This window comes from Empidonax traillii, unplaced genomic scaffold, assembly GCF_003031625.1.
Source record: "Empidonax traillii isolate 1590-97213 ecotype Southwest subspecies unplaced genomic scaffold, ASM303162v1 scaffold697:size334835, whole genome shotgun sequence".
In the NCBI taxonomy this organism is placed as follows: domain Eukaryota; kingdom Metazoa; phylum Chordata; class Aves; order Passeriformes; family Tyrannidae; genus Empidonax; species Empidonax traillii.
In genome coordinates this window covers 275,628-294,712 of record NW_020955890.1, presented here as the reverse complement: position 1 = coordinate 294,712, position 19,085 = coordinate 275,628, and the positions used below count along the sequence as shown (strand labels likewise).

Genomic DNA, 19,085 nt, shown 5'->3' with positions numbered 1-19,085 from the left:
ATTGTGGCCTCCCAGTGCCTGAAGGAGCCGACAGGAAAGATGGAGAGAGACTATTGACAAGGGTCTGGAGGGACAGGACAAGGGGGAATGGCTTCAAACTGCCAGAGGGCAGGGCTAGATGGGATATTGGGAAGGAATTGTTGGCTGTGAGGGTGGGCAGGCCCTGGCACAGGTTGCCCAGAGAAGCTGCGACTGCCCCTGGATCCCTGGAAGTGTCCAAGGCCAGGTTGGACGGGGCTTGGAACAACCTGGGCTGGTGGAAGGTGTCCCTGCCCATGGCAGGGGGTGGGACTGGATGATCTTCAGGGCTCCTTCCAAGCCAAACCACTCTGTGATTCTACAATGCTGTGATTTGATGTGTTGGGATTTTAAGGCACGAGAAGGAACAGATGTCATTAATGGTTTCAAAATTGGTTAAAATTGAACGAGTGTGGACACTTCATGTTTCCTGATGGGTTACTGGTCACTACTGGGAGGAGGCAAAAGGTTTCCTGCAGAAGGAAATAAAGTCCATTTCTAACAGGTGTGTTTTGTTTCCTCCCATCTCTTTCCTAGGTTGCCAACTTGGCCTGTTCCATCTCGAACAACGAAGAAGGTGTGAAGTTGGTTCGCATGTCAGCCAGCCAGCTGGAGGCCCTGTGTCCCCAGGTAAGGGACAGCATAAGAACAGAAGAGAAACTCGAATAAGTTGGGCACGTGGTCCTGCTTAGGATTTACTCTGGTCCCTTAGTGGTTGTCTGTGGACTTGCTGCAGAAATGGACTTTTTCCTTAATATACACAGAGAGGTAAATGCAGTAAAGGCATCGATATTTAGAAACTTTAAAATCCATGACTAAGGAATCAGTGATGTGAATGGGGTATTTTTATGTCGTAGCTCTAATTCCATTTGGCCAGGGGATTCCACTAACCTGCAGCACAGCAAACCAGGGAACCTTCAGTGGTTTGCTGTGCACATTCATATTGCAGAAAGGTGCCTCATGAAGGTGTTACTGCTCCTGTGTTTGCTGTAAGATGAATTATAGAATATTATTTTTTTGCTTGAGTAGAATATAAACATACCAAAAAACTCCTTGATGGGTAGGATGAGAGGAAGCTGGATATGTGTGAAGAGTTTGAACGTGGCTGAGACTGTCTTCTAATTAATAACTTTTTAGTGGAAACAAGGAAATTAAGTTTATATAAGTACTAGACTATCCTCTTCCCTTTTGACAGCCTGATGTTTTAAATGTCAACAACTAGATACTTGGATGAACCCCTGAAGACTACAGTGAGCTGTTGATTCTTGTAATTTACATTTTTTAAAGCAACAGGAAATTCAGATCTAAAGCATCCAAATAAGCTGTTGTTGGTAAAGAGGAACTAATGGAAAATATGTGCTCAGAAAAACTGGTGAAATGGCATTTTATGAAAATAAGGTGTATTGTCTCAGGATTACTTGGATCCCACAGGAATATATATGATTTTCCCATATATACAGGTCTTTTTTAAAACCACTTGGAGGGAAGAAAATGATTTTCACCTCTACTCACCTCAGCAGGAGGGGAATTTTGAGGGAACAGGTGAAGGTAGTGTGAAGAACAGGACTGTCTTACCCTTTGCAATACTTCCAAGTGACAGTGCTGTTAAAGAGGTGGAGACAAAGCACTAAATACTATGCAGGAGGCCTTTTGGCATCCCAGGGTGGCCTTCTGTGGTTCCCACTCCTGCATCCAGCCCTGGGGCTGCTGCATCAGCTGCACTGGCTGTGCCGTTCTCTGCCTCCCACATCTGGGGCTGCTCAAAACCAAAGGTCAAGTTTTACAGCTGGAACAAAGCATGTGGAAGAAAAAGCTTTTGAGAATCCATTTTATGTAATATAAGGGCTTGCTCTTTCCCAAAGTAGCCACCCTAGGCTGCTGTAATTTTTTCTCCAGTTATCTCCAAGGATGCGGGTGTCTCATGCACGGTGTTCCAAACAAATGCTGGTGCTTTTGAAAATAATCATCTGAGCAAAGCCAGGTTTTGCTTTGAATCTAACTGTTTCTGGTGAATGTCCAAGTCTGGGGGTGTTTTCTCCTCCCCATGGCTGAAATGGTGTGTATTTCAGACTCTTCTATCTTTGCTTTTCCAACAACTGCCTATTTAAATAACTCTACTCCTGTATAAAATAAGCACCACGATAGTCAGCATGAAATAATGACCCAACTGTAGTCACTAGTCACCAGTGGAGCCACATCTCCTGAAGTGCAGCTGTTAACCTTTGACTCCAGGGATTATGGACAATATATTTAACACACATTGGAAGCTCTGAGTATCTATAAATGCGCAAGGGCTTTAACTGATGGATTTTGGCTTCACAAAGGTCACATCTCTGAACTTCCAAGCCTACAGTTTAGATGCTCCACTGCACAGTCTTGCCTTAATTTCAGGGTCGTCACCAAGAGATTAGTAAATGACACTATAGATGTTCATAGCAGTTGAAAGAGTGCTTTTATATTACATTACATGCTCTCGGGTTGATTCTTTAATGCTCTAAGAGTATTTAAACATGTTGTGAATCCTGAGAGATAATTAGGGGCACTTGTCTAAGCTGTTGTACAAATGGCATCTGTGTTTTCTCCTAACAATAGTTTGTCTTATGCCAGTGTAAGTGATGCAGCACTTCATCGTCCTCCTTCTCAGCTGCCTCACTCAACAGTCCCCAAGCCTTGGCTGTTCTGGAGAATCTCTAAAAGCTTCTACATACCAAGAACAGCAAACTAACTGGGATTTTATTTCCTTTTTTAGATAATTACCTAATTTTTTTTTTTTGCAGTTTATTCCTGTTGAGATCTGCAGCTGCTTCTTGATTCCTTTTGGGTTGAACAAATGAGTGAATTAGGCATAAGACATGGATTAAACCCAACATTAAATGCCCCCCCCTCCTTTTCTTTGTTTTGGCTTAGGGGGTATTTTTCCGGGAAAATGTTGGATTCAGAATGAGTCAAGTCAGTATCAGACTGTATCAGTATCACACAGAAATATGATGTATGACATGTAATTCAAGGTATTGCTGTGGTTGAAAGGATGGAACTGAAATTTAATGCACTTGAGTCCCAGGTAACCTCTTAAATAGTTTAGCTGAGTGGAGGCCATTCTGAGAGTAGGGAATTCCTGGTTAAAGAATGATTTCTGCAGAAATCAATCTGTAGAGTTAATTATAAAAGCTGTATCTCAAATAGAGCCTTTATTCACTCCCTTGCCATCAGGAGCCATTGATCTGGCAGCAAGAGTAAGAAACAGGCAACTCTTCAAATTGGCCAGGGAAAACCTGGAAGTTTTGTTGGTATGGACAAGCAGTGAGTCCCTGCCAGTGTCACCCTTGGGTTCAGACATTCCCGTGTTTGAAATCTAGTTCTTTGAGGATAAAGAAGATGCTGAAAAATGTTTTCATTCAAAAGTCTCTACAGAAGCAAACAGTTAATTTGTTTAGCGTGGCTTTGTTACTGGAAATCAGCTCTTCCTCAGGAGTAACATCATCCTTCCTGCTTGTGGGTCCCCAGCCAATTAGCACAGAAATTAATGTGAAGTTGAAGACTTAACTGGGATATTTAGAGCTCCCTTTTGACGGTGCAGGAGGAGCTGTTGGGAAGAGCTGTGCCTGCTCTGGAGCAGCCAGCTGGGTAATTTGTGTTAGCCTGGGTTTACAGGGGAGAAATCAGGCAGCTTTGGGGGGTCACTGGTGTTTTCCTGATGAAGCCCTGACTTACAAGCCTGCCTGAATTCTTTCTTTTGAGAACATGCCTTGCTGAAAGTCTGTGCATGGAAGGGAAACACCTTTGTCCGTAGCTCCATGCCTTGCTGGGTGGTGGGGAAACCAGCAGGCCAGTCTGGAGGTGGTTAAGATGAAGGAACTAAAGTCCTCATCACTGCAGTTAAATTAAAAATTAAAAAAAAAAAAAAAGAGAAAAGAAAAAAAGCCCAAGATGACTTTCATAATGGAAATGGAAAATTACTGCTGTGAAATGCTTGGAAGAGCTGCCTGTGCATGCATTTGCCTGACAGAGCGCGGGGGGAAGTCTTCTTTGCCTCCTTGCTAAACACAGAGTCTGCCAATGGTGAATTAGAGAAAGATTTTGTTTATCTCTACTCAGAAACCTGGAGCCTCGCTCTAACTCTGGCTTCTGCGCTCTGTTTCCAAAAAGTACTTGCTTTGGAGCCTGCGAAGGCTGTTTTGTAACAGCATTTTGCATTAAAGATGCCTGAGAAGAGAGCTTAAACCATGGGAGTGTTTCTGATCATGCAAGCTGTAGGTGTTAAAAGCAACAGTGAGAATGCCCCAGCACAGCTCTTGAAAGGGAGGAGAATTCTCCAGCCTTTTGATGTGACAGTCTGTTGTCACTTGAGCTCCTTTTACCAGCTATACATTGACTTCCTCAGTTTTTACAGCCTCCATGAAGTTCATCTATAGACTCCTAACCAACATGCAGTCAGGCTGGGAGTTTTAAAAAGGAAATATGGAGTAGAATTCCCATCAGTTTGGGTGTTTGCTTTTACCAGCTGAAGCTGGAGCCCGTTGCCCTGGAGTCTGACCATCTCCTGGGAAGTGTGCTGCAGGAGGGGGCTGCACCTCCCTGGTGTGGGCACACAGGACCTGCTCTCCCATCTGGAAGGCAGGGCTGCTTACCTTTCTCCTCCACAGCCCAAAGAGCTCATCCTTCTTAGAAATACTGGGAGGACACCAGGCAGAACCTCTGCCCATCCCTCCCACGCTCCCTCCCTCCCACAGCATGGTCAGCGTGTGACACTCCAGTGTCACCCGTTGAACTGACTCCAGATAATTCCTGGATTACATTCTAAACAAAAATAAATTGGCTTCTCATATTAACATCTTGTTGTAATAATTGCTGTTCCACATCCTTCTATTCCAGTTTTGAAATGCTTGAAAAGCCATTTGCTGCTTATATATTTCTGATGAGGCAGATGGCTCGTGTGTGATCACACCTACGGACACACAGGCAAAACACCAAAGCAAAAGAATCCCATGGGGAGTTCCAAAAACTTTTGTTTAAAAGCTGGAGTATTGTAGAGAAACAAAGAAAACCCTCGAATCCACCCCCTCAAATCAGCCAAACCCAAATGTGACCAGGAGATTTTGTCCTTCCTGAGCCCTCAGTCACTGCCAGTTCCCTGGTGGCTGTTGGAGAAGGAGAAATCTTAATTTTTCTTGCAGTAAAGACTTAACATCAAACAATTGTCCCTTTTTTCATCTTTTCGAAAGACTGTCAGATTTTTTTGAATGTTCTAACTAGCAGATCTGTCTCCAGACTGTTTAATTACAGGTGCTTGAAACATTTTATTGGCATTGAGTAGAAATACATCTATTAAAAACTTAACACTTGGCTTGCAGATTTGTATCACACATTTGTATCCTTGCTGGGAAGAAATGCCAGCACAGGCCAAGACTGACCAGAAAAGATACAATATTAGAAACCTGAACAGTTACTGATGCATAAAAAGAAGCAAAGAACCCGAGAAGGGTTGTTGTGTAGAAGGTGTGTTCGTGGGTAAGGGCCCGTGTTTCATCATAGGCATAGGGGCTGGGGAGTGCAGTGGCAGAACAGCTTCCAGAAAAGACACCAAATCCCTGAAACCCCCAAAAGCTTTAGCGCTTGAAATCACTAAAATGCAAAATATAGCAAGATTCCAAAACAAATGGCACCAAAATTCTCGCAGCGTCTACGTTGACTTGCACTACAATATCAGTCCTCAGCTACAAACGAAAATGCTTTTTGCCATATCTAGGGAAGTTGATAGGATAATCATCTATGCATTGTATGCAGATGGTCTTTATAGCAAATCCTACTTTGACAGAATGCTGAGCTGGAGAGGGTCGTGTTGCTGAGGGGACTGGAGCACCTCCCCTGTGGGGGCAGGCTGAGAAAATTGGAGCTGTTTGGCCTGGAGGGGAGAGGGTTCTGTGGAGACCTCACAGCACCTTCCAGGGGCTGACAGGGCCTACAAGGAAGCTGGACAAGGACTTTGCATCAGGAACTGGAGTGCCAGGACAAAGGGGAACGGGTTCAAACTGAAAAAGGGGAAGTTTAGGTTGGATAGTAAATAAATTATTGGCTGTGAGGGTGGGCAGGCCCTGGCACAGGTTGCCCAGAGAAGCTGTGGCTGCCCCTGGATCCCTGGGAGTGTCCAAGGCCAGGTTGGATGGGGTTTGGAGCAACCTGGGCTGGTGGAAGGTGTCCCTACCATTGGAACAAGATGATCTTTAAGGCCCCTTCCAACCCAAACCATTCTGGAACTCTGTATTGTTCCAGTGTGTATCTGTGGGTCGTTCCAGCACTGCCACAACACAAGGATCTCTGCAGAGATCCCTGCAGTCACTCCGTGCATAACTTGCAGGAAAGGAAAGTGCTCAAAGTGCCTTTATACATGGGAACAAAGTATTGGAAATCAAAGGAAACTTTTCCTTCTTTTGGTGCATCAGCCTCTGTACGCTGGCTGGTCACTGCCATTAGAGCTTCTGAGAGTGTAAAACAATCTGCTGTGTGTTTTGCTCCCAGGCATTTCAGCTCATCAGAGCCTGCAGAGTGCTTTTTGCTGTATTCAAGTACATGGAGGGGTAGCACACACAGACAGGGGGATGCAAACCTGGCCTTGCATGTAACTGGAAGCGACTTAAATGTCCTGTTTATAAACCATTTTTTCCACTCGGAGCTAAACGCAGTTAGGAGCGGGGAAGGAGACATGAGTAGGGTGATGTGGAGGTAACTTTGGCATCTTGTGTATGTAAAATTAAATTATGAGCAGCTTCTTATGAACTGCCAGTAAGCAAGCCATGCTCCCTTCATTACAGAAAAATATAGGCATTAAACCCCACCTGGGCAAGGGCAGAATCCTGGCTGGGCTGAGCTGGTGTGGCAGCTTTGGTGGTCAGGTCAGGAATTCACTGGTGACCATTTGGGAAGATCTGGTCCCAGAATTGCGGTTTGCCTCTCTGCCCTTATCACAGGAGGGCTCTGTGAGGCAGCAGTGAAATCAAGCACCCAAGGGAGCACCCAAGGCTCCCTTCCATGTACTCCTGAGAAAAACTGATTTCACACCCCCATGGGGGCATGGTTTGTGTGTGTCACTTCTTCCTCGTCCCCTGAGATGACAGCTGATGGGTAGTGGCCTGTTTTATAGCTTTTTCTTTTTCACAAATGCAAATTATCCCAGATTTGAAGGCCATGGAGCTACTTCCCAACTCATTACCCAAATGCCACAGGAAATCTGGTAAATAGACACTTTCTATGAAACAACCCGAGTGAGTTATTTAGGAACTGCAGATGTTCTGGTTGTAAAGAAAAGGTGTGTAGTCAGGGGAAGGGGCTGGGTGTTTGTTTTAGAGCTTCTGAAACTGAAAAACTCCTCCTTGTTGAGACGCAGTAACATCCTAAAACCTATCCTGCAGGGAACAGGCAAAGCTAAATCAGCTGCAGATAGAACAGTCTCCTGGAAAGAGCAGCAGATCCTTATCAGAACACCAAGGCAAAAATGAAAAACTGAGATGGAGAGGGGTGTGGGTCACAGCCCTGGTGAGCACTGAGCCTGGAGTAAGATACAACAGCGGGGATTGCAGTGCAGATAGATGGGGGATAGTTTTCTTTCCCCAGGTGGTGTTCCTTCCTTTGGCCATGCCAGCCAGGTGTTCTTGGCAGGAACACCACCACGTGCAAGAGCTTCCCTCTAGCCTCTCTCAGTCTTTCAGATGGAGTGCTATAAAGGTGAGGCAGGAATCCATCCTAAGTTAATCCTAAAAAAATGAATTCTGGCTGATCCAGTGGCTCTGATTTTCCCACAAGCTTTTCTGAGGTTCAGATGTTTTTTGTCCTGGAACAGTTCTGCTTTTTAAGAGTTTCTGGGCAAAGTAGCTGCAGTAGCTCCTCCACAGATAGGAGTCACTGTGCAGGGAGCCTTGGAGAGCCCTGTCCTGCAAAGGGGTACAGATACAACCAGTGTCTGACATCCTTAGTTTCAATAGGGAAAATAAAACCAGAAAAAAAGCAGCAGTTTCCTCCCGTGCAAGGGATTAGAAGAGGCCTTGAGGTACAGATTGAGACATCAGTTGGCAGCCTTTGGAATCCTGAGCCTCCCCAGCCTCAGGGTGTTGCCAAGGCCTGGCTGCTGCCTCGGGAAGCTGTGAGGTGCAGGAGAGCGACTCCAAGGAAGCCTCTGGAAGCGCGTTCTGGAGCATGGAGCTGTCTGACTGGAGCAGTGCAATCGCTGCATGAAACAAAGCACCGATAAAAATAGTGTGTTTTCTTGCCATGCTTCATTTCCTTCTGGATGGTCTCAAAATGTCCCTGTTTGATTCTTTTCTTTGTACAACTTCAGTGAGTCATTGTGATCACAGCGCTCTGGCAGCATTTTGAAAAGCTCTGAAATACAGAATATTTCCCGGGAATTGCCAAATGTTTTACATGGAAGCAGCTACATTCTGGGTAGCCTGGACATGATCTTCCTATTTTTTTTCTCTATATACCGCCTTCCTATGAGAGGTACTCATATATTAAAATAATTGCCCAGTGCTTCATGTTTTTTTGAGAAGTAATAGTGTGCTATGATCACTCCCTTCCCCCTAAAAAGTGTTCCCTCCTCCCCCTGACTGTTCATTTTTAGATAATAAAGGAATCATAGTCCTGCTCTGTACACAGACTGTTTAAGACTAAGCATCTCTGTCCTCTTCCCATGTCTCTAAGCATCTTTGGAAAATAAATCCATCACTCTTTGCAGGATACCAAGTGCCCTGTAAGAGTCTATTCACTGGAATAGATCATGTACAGGGCGTTATCACTAATCCCTGGGACATTTCCTCAAGCAGAGGTGTGAGACACGTCCAGGATGACTTGCCCACACGAATGCAAAGCTCTCCATAGAGTGAAGGCTTTTATCACCCTGCTAAAGCTGCATGTTATAGCCACTTTGCACACTGAGATGGGGTATGTGCTATAAAAAAGGACTACTGAACTGTGTTTGCTGCCCTGAATTTCTCCCTGAGCACACACATACCTGGCTGGGTTTCCTGAGCTGTAGGTTTGTTTTTAGCTCCGCGGTATCCCTTGATAACCCTCAATACCCCCACCAGCTTTCCTGGTCTGTGTCGTTGCTTTCCTAGTGCAGGACATGTCTGCCTGTGAGGGAGATCTTACACACCAGTTTTGCTTGGTCATTTTTGTAAAACACGCTTGCCTTGGCCATACATTTTTGCTATAATATATAAAAAAATTAACTTTTTCCTTTTTGGACAAGCTGCCTGTTGGGAGGAGGGTGGTGCAGCTTGTGCCTGCTGCATTAGGATGTGGTGAGGACGCACAGTTTGAGTTTCAGGGGCAGTTGCAGAGCCCTATATCTAAGACAGCTCTGCCATTACCTGTGATGAGGTGCTTAACGTGGGCATCTGGGCCTGACATGCACTGCTGGCAAAGATTAATTGTCCAGACAGATGCTGCTGTCCAGACAAACATCTCGCAGGTATGCAGGCCATATGTTCCTTCAGCACTAATGCTGCCCTGTCTCAGTGCTTGAAGGATACTTTATCTCTGATATTGGCCAAGGCAGTTAGAGAAGAGCAGAGAAAATGTCCTGACCCTTGGTGTCACCGTTGTCTCTGTCTCAGTAGTCACGGCTTCTAGCAGGATCAGAGCCCAGGGCATGTTTTAGGAGCCTTGTCTGATTTTTCTTTTCTGTTTCCAGAACACTTGGTTTTTGGATTTATCTTCATAAAACCTTGGCTGTCTAGATTTTGATTGATAGGTGGTTAATTCATTACATCCATCAGACAGGGGCAAGAGATGGCAGTGGCTAGACATGTCCAGGATGGCTTGCCCACAGGAATGCCAAGCTTTCCACAGAGTGAAGGGTTTTGTCAGCCCTGCTAAAGCTGCATGTTGTGGCCTCTAGAGCAAAGGACAGATTTACCTCTCTAAAACTTCTATTTCTGCTTCATTTTAAAATTTTAAGCATCATTTTCGTAGGTGTTGCAAGACTTTCAGGGGGGCTTTGAGGACATCCATGATTTTAACAGGCAGGGTGAGTGAGGGACCTCCTGACTCCTGCAGGTGCCATGCAGAAGGGGTGACCTCGGGCTGGTTGGAGGAAGGGGAGCAGCACAGGGGACCCCACACTGTTGGTGAGGGACAGGACAGGGTTCAGAGGCGTGTGCATCCCCACAGGTCCCTGACAGATGCTGCTCAGGTCGCATTGCTTCTGCCATTTGTCTGTGTTATCAAACCCATCGAGCTGGGTGTGATTTGTGACCCAGCCTCACAGCCTCCATCTCCAGAGGCAGGATGGCAGCGTGGAGAGCAGCCCAGCTTTCCTGTGGTTTTTCCTGAGTCGCTGCTAATTCCTGGCATCCCTTGGGTGAATCAGCCTCCTCCTGATTCATGCAGTGCCTTCCCGACACGTTCGACACCACCCTCGTTTCCATGTTCAGTGAGTTATATATTGTTTTAAATGCTTTGTGACACTTTTAAATGAAGCAGGTAGAGAAAGTAGATTTTGGAAAAGCAGGAACATCTGGTGCTTTCATGTTTTGGTCGGCAACTTTGTGAAATGAATACAGTCCTAGAGAAGAAAAATTACACCTTGAAGCTGGAAGTTAATTAGCTCTGACTCTCAGGTGCTGGGGAGCAGGGCTGGGATTGTCACGTCGCTCTGACTGCGGGTGGTTTCTCACACCTGGCGTGTTTCCAGGCTGTTCTGCTGGGACAAGTGCAGCAGGAGCAGGCTGTTGAGGTTGCTTCCTTCCCACACCCAAAGAGGCTTTTGTGGTCATTTAACTGACCACTTAGTTGGCAGGGCAAAACGCACAGGAAAACAAGGGTCTGGGGTGAATTGTGGTCTTAGGGTTTGAAGCAGATTAGTAGGGGATATTCAGATGGAGCATCTCCTCTTGTTCCTCTGGCCCTTTCACAGCAGAAATCTGAAGGTAATACAAGTAGTTGCAAAATCCGAGTAAAGCTTTAAGAAAGAGAGATAAATCAAAATTTATCTTAAACTTTGTATTTGCATGTTGTTTCTACTTCAGACTGTGCAAGGTTAATCCTTTTTTGACCTTTTTACTCAGTTTTTGGCAAGTGGCTTAGGAAATGCAGCCTCCGGTGTACTAAATGTCATCCTGTCTAAAATACTTAACAACACAGCCTGCACTCAGAAAGCAACACCTTGTTACCACGAGCCATTACAGACAGGTGAAACCAGCTCTTGTGAGCACTTGCCAAGTGATTTTGCTTCTAATAACTAACCATAATAAATGTCGGAGCAGGCATGAGTTGGATATGAGAGCAACAAAATTAAACACTTCTGTGTTTAAACATCATGTTCCTCAAAACTTATTAAACTCGCTTTGTTTGCTGTGGAGTTCATTGGATAAACATACAGAAGGTAATTGTTTTGTTGGGATGTGTTTTAAAACTCCAGAGGTGTTTTACAGGTCATTAATGCTGCACTGGCTCTGGCTGCTAAGCCCCAAAGCAAGCTGGCTCAGGAGAACATGGATCTCTTCAAAGAGCAGTGGGAGAGGCAGGTCCGTGTGCTGACGGATGCTGTGGATGACATCACTTCCATTGATGACTTCCTGGCTGTATCAGGTAACCCGGCTGCAATCTCAGAAATATTCAATCTCCTAAGTGAGCTTATTCTTACAAACCAGTGGGTTTGACATGTTCTGGAGTCCTCTTGGGTTTTGGAAGGGTGGTGTTGGTACATCTCACCTGGGAAGTGTCATCCTCTTCTGAGCGAGGTGTGAGACTGCAGCAGGAGATCAGCGCTCAGGGAGAAGGCACTTGATGTCTCAAGATGTGGGATTGCTGGCTGAACTAATGGTGAATTATCACCTAGCTGCTGCAGACAAACCTCAGCAGAAACTCTGGGGGAAATAGAACATATTTATGGCCAAGTTAGGAACTAACAAAAAAGATGATCCCTCAGTTCACTTCAGACTCTTTTTATGTAAACAGAACTGAGTGTCAAACCGTGGTCATACAAGCTAATTAGAGTAAAGCTGTTCATATAGAAAACGTGACTGTTTATCCAGGTCAGCTTTAGTAAAGTTTTAACAGTTTTTAAAAGAGATTAGATCATTATAATAGATTAATAATTGCATATGACAAAGTACTTGCCAAGGTAGTATATTTTATCGGCATCCTTGATAAAGACCCTATTAGCTGCTGGGACCTAAAAATAATGGAGGCATTTTCATTTCCACGTCCTTTCATTCTGCTCTAATCAGAGGACGTGGAGATGTAACCATGTGAATTGTGACTGCAGTAGTGTTCTAAAATCACCACTGCAAAATGGGGGTCTAATTTCCTTGGTGCAAGCAGGTTTGGGCATGTCAGGTGACCTAAAACCTCCTGTTTCACAGGAAGATGTGTGGAGTCAGAAGTACCAGGTGAACATAGAAAATGGAGTTGAGAAATTAGGGTTCTGAATTAAAAGACCGTATTTTTTTTTAATTATTGAAAAAAAGAGAGAAAACCAAAGCAAAACCAAAAAACCCAACCCAAGTGGTGTTTGTGTGATGAGTCACCTGCATTATCATCCGTGCTGTGCTGTGGCTCCCTGGGTTCTGAATAAAAGCTCTCTTTGCAATGAGTTTGCATGAACTTTGTAGGCAGTTGAATGCCCGAGCTCTTTGTCTGGGTCTGCTCTGGGGCAGCAGGAGCTGCAGATGCACAGCTGTGAGGAACCTATTTCTGGGGAGGTATATTTAGAGGGAACTGTGTGCTGAGGTTTGAGGCTCCACTTGCAGCTTGCCCACGATTGTACAAAGGTTTTAAAGAGGAGAAGCTGTTAGTCCCTGCAAGCACAGCCTGTGTGGAGCTGCTGAACTGCATCCCACGGGCAGGTGAGCCTCCAAAGGGAGCAGGGCACCGGCACTGAGGGATCAGCATCTTTGTGCAGGCCATTCAGGGAGGTGGGGGCTCTGCTTTTGGGGTTGTGGTCTTGCTGGAGTGCTCTGGAGAGTTTCAAGGGCTTGGCAATAAGCAGGGAACGTTTCTTTTCTGGGGTGGTGGCAGTCTGGCTCAGGGGAGAGTTCACCACCCAAAATGAAGCCCTGGAAATGTAGTTTGAAGCTACTTCAGATGCTCAGATGCATTCAGTAATTATTTATATGTGCTATGTTATCAAAGAGATGGTAGAAAAATATTAAAGCAATAAATATTGTTTTAAATATTATTTGTTTGAACTTTGATAAATGTTTTCCATATAAGTACCACAAGTCCAATTCATCTGCTGAAAGTCTGAACTCCTCTTTGGATAAAATTGTGGCAGATATGATTTATGCCAACTGCTTTTTGGGGTTATTAGAATGTTTGTATCAGTTACTAACTGGGATGTAAGCAGAATTTAAAAGAGTCCTTGTGAGTCTGTGTGTGTATATATAAATACATGCAAGAACCACCCCACAGTCCTACAGTGTGGTGTGCTGTCCATCATGAAATGAATGCTTCACTCTTCAGCTTATGCTACAGAATGGTATCAGTTATCCACAAGTAAAGACTTGATGAGAGAGATGTTGGGTTTAGATAACAGCAGAACATCACAGAAGAAGGATCCTTCGATGCACAGCGTTTCAGGCTACAGCATTTCAAGAAGGGTAGAGCAGAGGGGCCCTGTTGAGTTAGGGCAGGGTGTGGGGATGGCTCACAGGAGATGAATGGCAGAGGAGCCCTGTAGCCTAAAGATCTTTCCTATGTGCTCCCAACCGTGAGAGATGAGCAGCTCAGGGAGCTTCAGCATCAGAGGTGCCACTTACTGAACAGCTCTTGACAGATTTTTCTCATTTAAGCTGGTGTTAGTTGTTCTTTCGACCATTATAAACCACTGGCACCTCCATCCTCCTGTGTGAAATTCACAGCTGTGAGTGTGCTCTGTGTGAAGAACCTCCTTGTTTTGGCAGTGTCGCCTCCTTGCTTCATTTGATGCCCCTACTTGTAGTAGAAGATGGTGAAGAGGCTTTTTCCCTCCTCTCTTTCTTCATGCAGTTTGTAAATGCAGAGTTCTGCTTTGTCAGTCATCTGTCTCTTGACTGCACAGTCTTTGCCTGTTTCATTATTTCTCATTTCAGAGCTCTCCTGTACCTTCTGTAATTCCTACCCCTCTTATCTGTGCCTTCCCAAGCACTCAGGGTGTGTTGGTGTGCCTGCTATCTCTGTTCTTTAGAGCAGTTGCTGATAGCACCATGTAATTGTCAAATTCAGTGTTCTGAAATTACCTGGATCTCCTTTGAAATCCTTTTAAAAAAACATTCCATTTGCTGCCTTCTGTTCCTCTGCTGCTGGCAGAGGTTTGTGGCAGAGATTGCCCATCTCAGTGGAACTGTTCTCCTGAAGAGCCTCCCCGTGAACGTTGCCGGGGCCGGGTGATTGTCCTTCCCGTTACAACATGAACAGTGTCTTTCCAAGTGCATGAACGCTCTGGTGTTTGCTCCATGGCCACATCTGCTGACACTGCTGCTCGCCCTGGTTCCTGCAGTGCCCTGTGGAACACAGGTTCCAGCATGGAAACTGTGCTGAGACCTGTCACAGGGGACACAGCCAAGGGGCACAGTTGTGTCTGTGCATCTATGGCTTCATCTCCTGACTGATGCACTTAGATTTCGATGTCCTGTAGCCCCCAGACTCCTTCACAGACAGTTTGGAAAGGGATTGCTCAGTCCCTTTAATGTGGAGGTGGGTGGAGGTGGAAGGTGTTTGGTGGGGGTGGATTGAGGATTGACAGTCGCGGGGGACTTCTTATTCTGTAGCTTTTCACAGTTTAATGTATTTCCTTGTTTGGTCTAAAAATCATTCCTATTGAAAAAATATCTTTTCTCTTACCTTATTTCCCAGCCACACCATTTTCTCTGCAGTTGGGTCCAGTTCCCTTCACCACTGCTATCTGCTGCTGCTGTGAGATGTTTCTCCAGCACAGCGGGAGGAGTTGGTTTTGATGCAGGATGGTGTTCTCCCGTCCCCAGAGGTGCTGGTGGTGCACATCAACATTTCCTGGGCTCTGCCACCCCAGCCTCAGCAGATGGCATTTGGTGCCAGCCACCTGTGTCTGTGTGCCTGTAGGACAGATAGCACTGTGTGTATTTACAAGCACACGGCAGGGTGTCAGATCTTATCTGTTACCATCCAGCCGGAGAGTATAACCAGAGTGGATGCACCGGACAGCCCTGCACTTCCCTGGACCCTCTGCAGGCTGCCCCCTGGGTTATCTTTCTCTAGAAGTGACTTTCTGGCCACTTCGCATCTGCAAAAGACTTTAATGATCAGCAGACGTTTAAATGTTCACCTTCATTTTGTCTGTGCCTTTTATTAAAGTTCAGATAATCCAAAGAGGCTTTTAAATGGTCTGTGGCTTAATTTATTCATTAAGGAATTGCAGCAATAATCAGTCTGTTTTGGCCTGACGCCAAAGCCTGTTCTGTGGGCTGTTGCAGCTCGCAGGACTCTCCTGTTTAAATACTCTGTGCTCCTCACTGAGGCCCCTGTTCACTGCCTGTTCACTGGCTTGGCACAGCACTAATGAACCTGTGCTGCTCTCTCCCAGGGCCACATCCTGCCCTCACCTGAACCTGGTCAGGCTGAGTTGCTTCAGAGGGATTTCACAAGTGTCATTTTTGTCCAGGTTACTTACAGAAGTCTCGCAATATTGCACCTGGCTCTGTTAATTTTATGTAAATCAGGCATAACTTCCCACAGCAATCCTTTCGGGCAGTTCCTCCAAATTCTCTGTCAGCCAACTCTATGAACTTCTTGTCTCTACAAACTCTTGCTAAATGGCTCTTTTACTACCTGCAGAGGGAATAAAAGCTACTTGCAGGAGTTGGCAGTGTAGAATGATTAAGTCAATAGTAAATGACACTGGAAACTCTTTAAGTGACAGAGGAGAAATGTTTCCAGGTTGGTTTCTTACCAAGCAGCCCAAATGCTGGTGTTGGAAGGCGATATCAAAGCATTGGTACTGATACATCAAAGAGGTCTCTAAGAGAGTTTGGAAGTCTCTAATGGCAGTTTGGGAGATCTTTTGGATAGGTTTGCCCAAATGAGGATCCCAATCTCTTTAGGCATCTTCAGAAATATCTTAGGGCGTTTTTACTCATTTTGGGCTTCTTGGACTTGGTAAATGGATGAAAATATCTCTATATAAAAAAGAAAAGAATATTGAAAAGTAAATTGCAAACAGAGGTCTTGGCTGTATTTTTTTTGTTTTCTAAAGAGGCAGTGAGTCCTCAGTGGCTGGAATGCCCTCCCCATAATTCACCTCCTACATGATGTGTCTCAGATTGGAATGGGGGACCAACAGTGTAATATTCTCTGATGGTATGTGTGTGGTTGTTGGAAAACACTGTGAAGGAAGCTAGAAACGTGCACCAGGTGCCCTGGTCTATTAGAGTGCTGAGTGGATTAGGTGTGGTGATGGGCAGGTGCCTCATCACCCCACGCCCGTGGAATGATGGGGGAGTGGTTTGCAGGTATTTGGACTTGGGCAGTCCAGGAGAGGAATAGAGAAAGAAACACGCCAGGGAGAATTCAGCTTTCCTGTTGGTAACACTGAGTACAAACAGGGCCTGCTGGGGGATGGACTGATGACTTTTTGACACCTTCTGTGGAAGGGCAACTGTTGCTGGTCATAGTGAGCTTAAAAATTAATTCTTGACAGCATCTCCATGGAGGTTTTACAGAGCAGGTCCTGAACCGAGCAGTTGCAACGCTGATAACTGCGACAGAAAAGAAGATACTGCCATCTAAATCCTGCTTCTTTTGCCACCAGAGAATCACATTTTAGAAGATGTGAACAAATGTGTGATTGCTCTCCAAGAGAAGGATGTCGATGGCTTAGACCGCACAGCTGGTGCGATCCGGGGCCGCGCCGCCCGAGTCATTCATGTTGTCACGTCGGAAATGGACAACTACGAGCCCGGAGTCTACACGGAGAAGGTGCTGGAAGCAACCAAGTTACTCTCCAACACAGGTAAGGGGACCTTACCCCCAGGAGTCCTCAATTCGTGTTGTTTGAAAACGTGTGGGCAGCTGAGTACTGATGTACCTGTGAAATCTGTGAAAGGCTCCATTTAGTGGAATGAAAATTAGTGGGAGTTACTTGCAGAGCTGCTTCACAGTGAGAAGTGTCATTTTGCTGTGTAAATTGGCTTAAAGGTCAGCAGTGCACAGAGTGTCCCTGTGTGTGCTCAGTGTAATGGAATGGGCTGGGGAAAGCAAAAACTCTGGGAATGAGTCCCAAATGGTGAGTGGTGGCTTGAAGGTTGTGCTGGGATTGTCTTGGAGTGTTGGACCAGGGTCTGCAGGTGTTCAGGGTCCAGAAGGAGCATCACATTGGCTCACCAGAGTAAATCTGGAGTAATGATTAGGGTAAATTTTGTAGAGTATCTTCACAACTTTTAAAAAGCGTTGTAGGTTGTAGTGCCCCACACCTAAATACCAAATCAGATGTTTCCTCTGAACTAGCTGGTGACATCCACACAGGGTAAGGAAGGATTCTGGTTGCTTCAGTGAGTGCTCTGCCAACCACTCGATGCCTTTTGCTTTAATTACTTCGATGAAGAATCAAGGGTGACACAGAAGAAACAGCAAATTGTAACTGGCTCTGGGATGTTCTTCCTGGGCACAATGAGTCACTGAAATGCAGCAGTACAAACTTCCCTCTTCCAGTGCCTTCTTCAACTTGAGCTTCCTGGTGGTAGTATAACTTTTTTCCCCAAAAAATGATGTACATCTACAGGGAACATCAAATAAACAATAATTTTATTGCATAGTTTCTAAGGGCTTCTCTGGGTGTTTTCTCCTTGTCCACTGGACGAGTGTGATAAACTTGTCACTGTCTAAGGGGAAAACACCAAATAGCAGCAATGTAAGGAGAAATAGAAGTGGATTAAGACTTGAGCTCCTGTAACAAGTGTTTGGAATTTAAACGGAACAGCTTGCAGGGACAGTTAAAAGTGAGGCACACAGCAGGCAGTGGCACCGGGGTGGGGACTGACCTGTTCCGTGTTCTGAGCTCAGTTATGCCGCGGTTTACGGAGCAAGTGGAAGCTGCAGTGGAAGCCCTGAGCTCAGACCCCGCTCAGCCAATGGATGAGAACGAGTTCATCGACGCCTCCCGGCTGGTGTACGACGGGATCCGCGATATCAGGAAAGCCGTGCTGATGATCCGGGTGAGCACAACCTACCTCCACAGCTTCCCCTGCCTGCACCGAACTGACAGCCATCCTATAACTGAGAGCAGACAGCAGAAGATTTTCATTTAGCTCCTATTAACATTCACTCTTAAAACTGCTAATCACTGTGGAGCACTTGAGCAGTATGTCCTGTTTCACATTCATTACCCAGATCTGAGCATCGATGATAGCCCGAGTTGTGATGCTAAATACCCTTCACGCATCTTTTGTAATCTCATGGTAATGCCTTGCTCGTTAATGTGCTGAAATCAGTGACCTTTAAGTTAACAGCAGCAAATGAATTCAGAACTACAGATGCTTGTTGATAGTTTGAGAGCTTAGAAATAAAACCTAATGGCTCTTTATTAAGTAAATTTTAAGAATTAATGCTGGTTGGTCAGAAGCAAGTTGAGCTGAGTTCTGTGTGTAGTTCCTAGAGCGTATAATTTGTTAATTGGCTAACCTGGGTAAACAGGGGCAGCTCACAGAGGCCGTGTCTCTTGTGTTGTTACATGGTTCAGGTGCAATGAGTGTGACTTGGAAGCCCTGATTTCTGGCAGGTCAGGCAGCGTTCAGCTGTTGGGAGCAGAAAGACTCCTGCAGTTGGTTGAAGGGATGCAGAAAAGAAAGTTCTGGTTGAAGCTGATCTAAGGGCCTATTTCTTGAATCTTAGTGGGGCAAAAATGGGCAGAAGCCAGACACAGAAAAAACAAATACTGGGAGTTTATTCCTTTTTTTATTCCATTTCCTTGTACTCCTCCGACTCTGAGAAACTGCCTTCATCTTTCAGAGTGGTATCCATGGCAGATGCAGTTTGGTGATGGGTAAATAAAGGTTGCACAGCCCCAGAATATATGTGATTACAGTAACCATTGCAATAGTGTCTTCCGTGTGTGCTGC

The 19,085-nt window shown here is 45.4% G+C and overlaps 1 protein-coding gene across 1 annotated transcript in view; it reads left to right on the top strand.

The window, feature by feature from the left end:
- CTNNA1 (catenin alpha 1) overlaps positions 1-19,085 on the top strand; it is a 52,055-nt gene that overhangs the window by 17,724 nt on the left and 15,246 nt on the right. The window contains exons 3-6 of the mRNA XM_027899955.1: positions 556-648; positions 11,448-11,604; positions 16,781-16,981; positions 18,031-18,182. Of these exons, the coding sequence (XP_027755756.1) occupies positions 556-648; positions 11,448-11,604; positions 16,781-16,981; positions 18,031-18,182 (603 nt within the window). The remainder of the gene's footprint in view (positions 1-555; positions 649-11,447; positions 11,605-16,780; positions 16,982-18,030; positions 18,183-19,085) is intronic.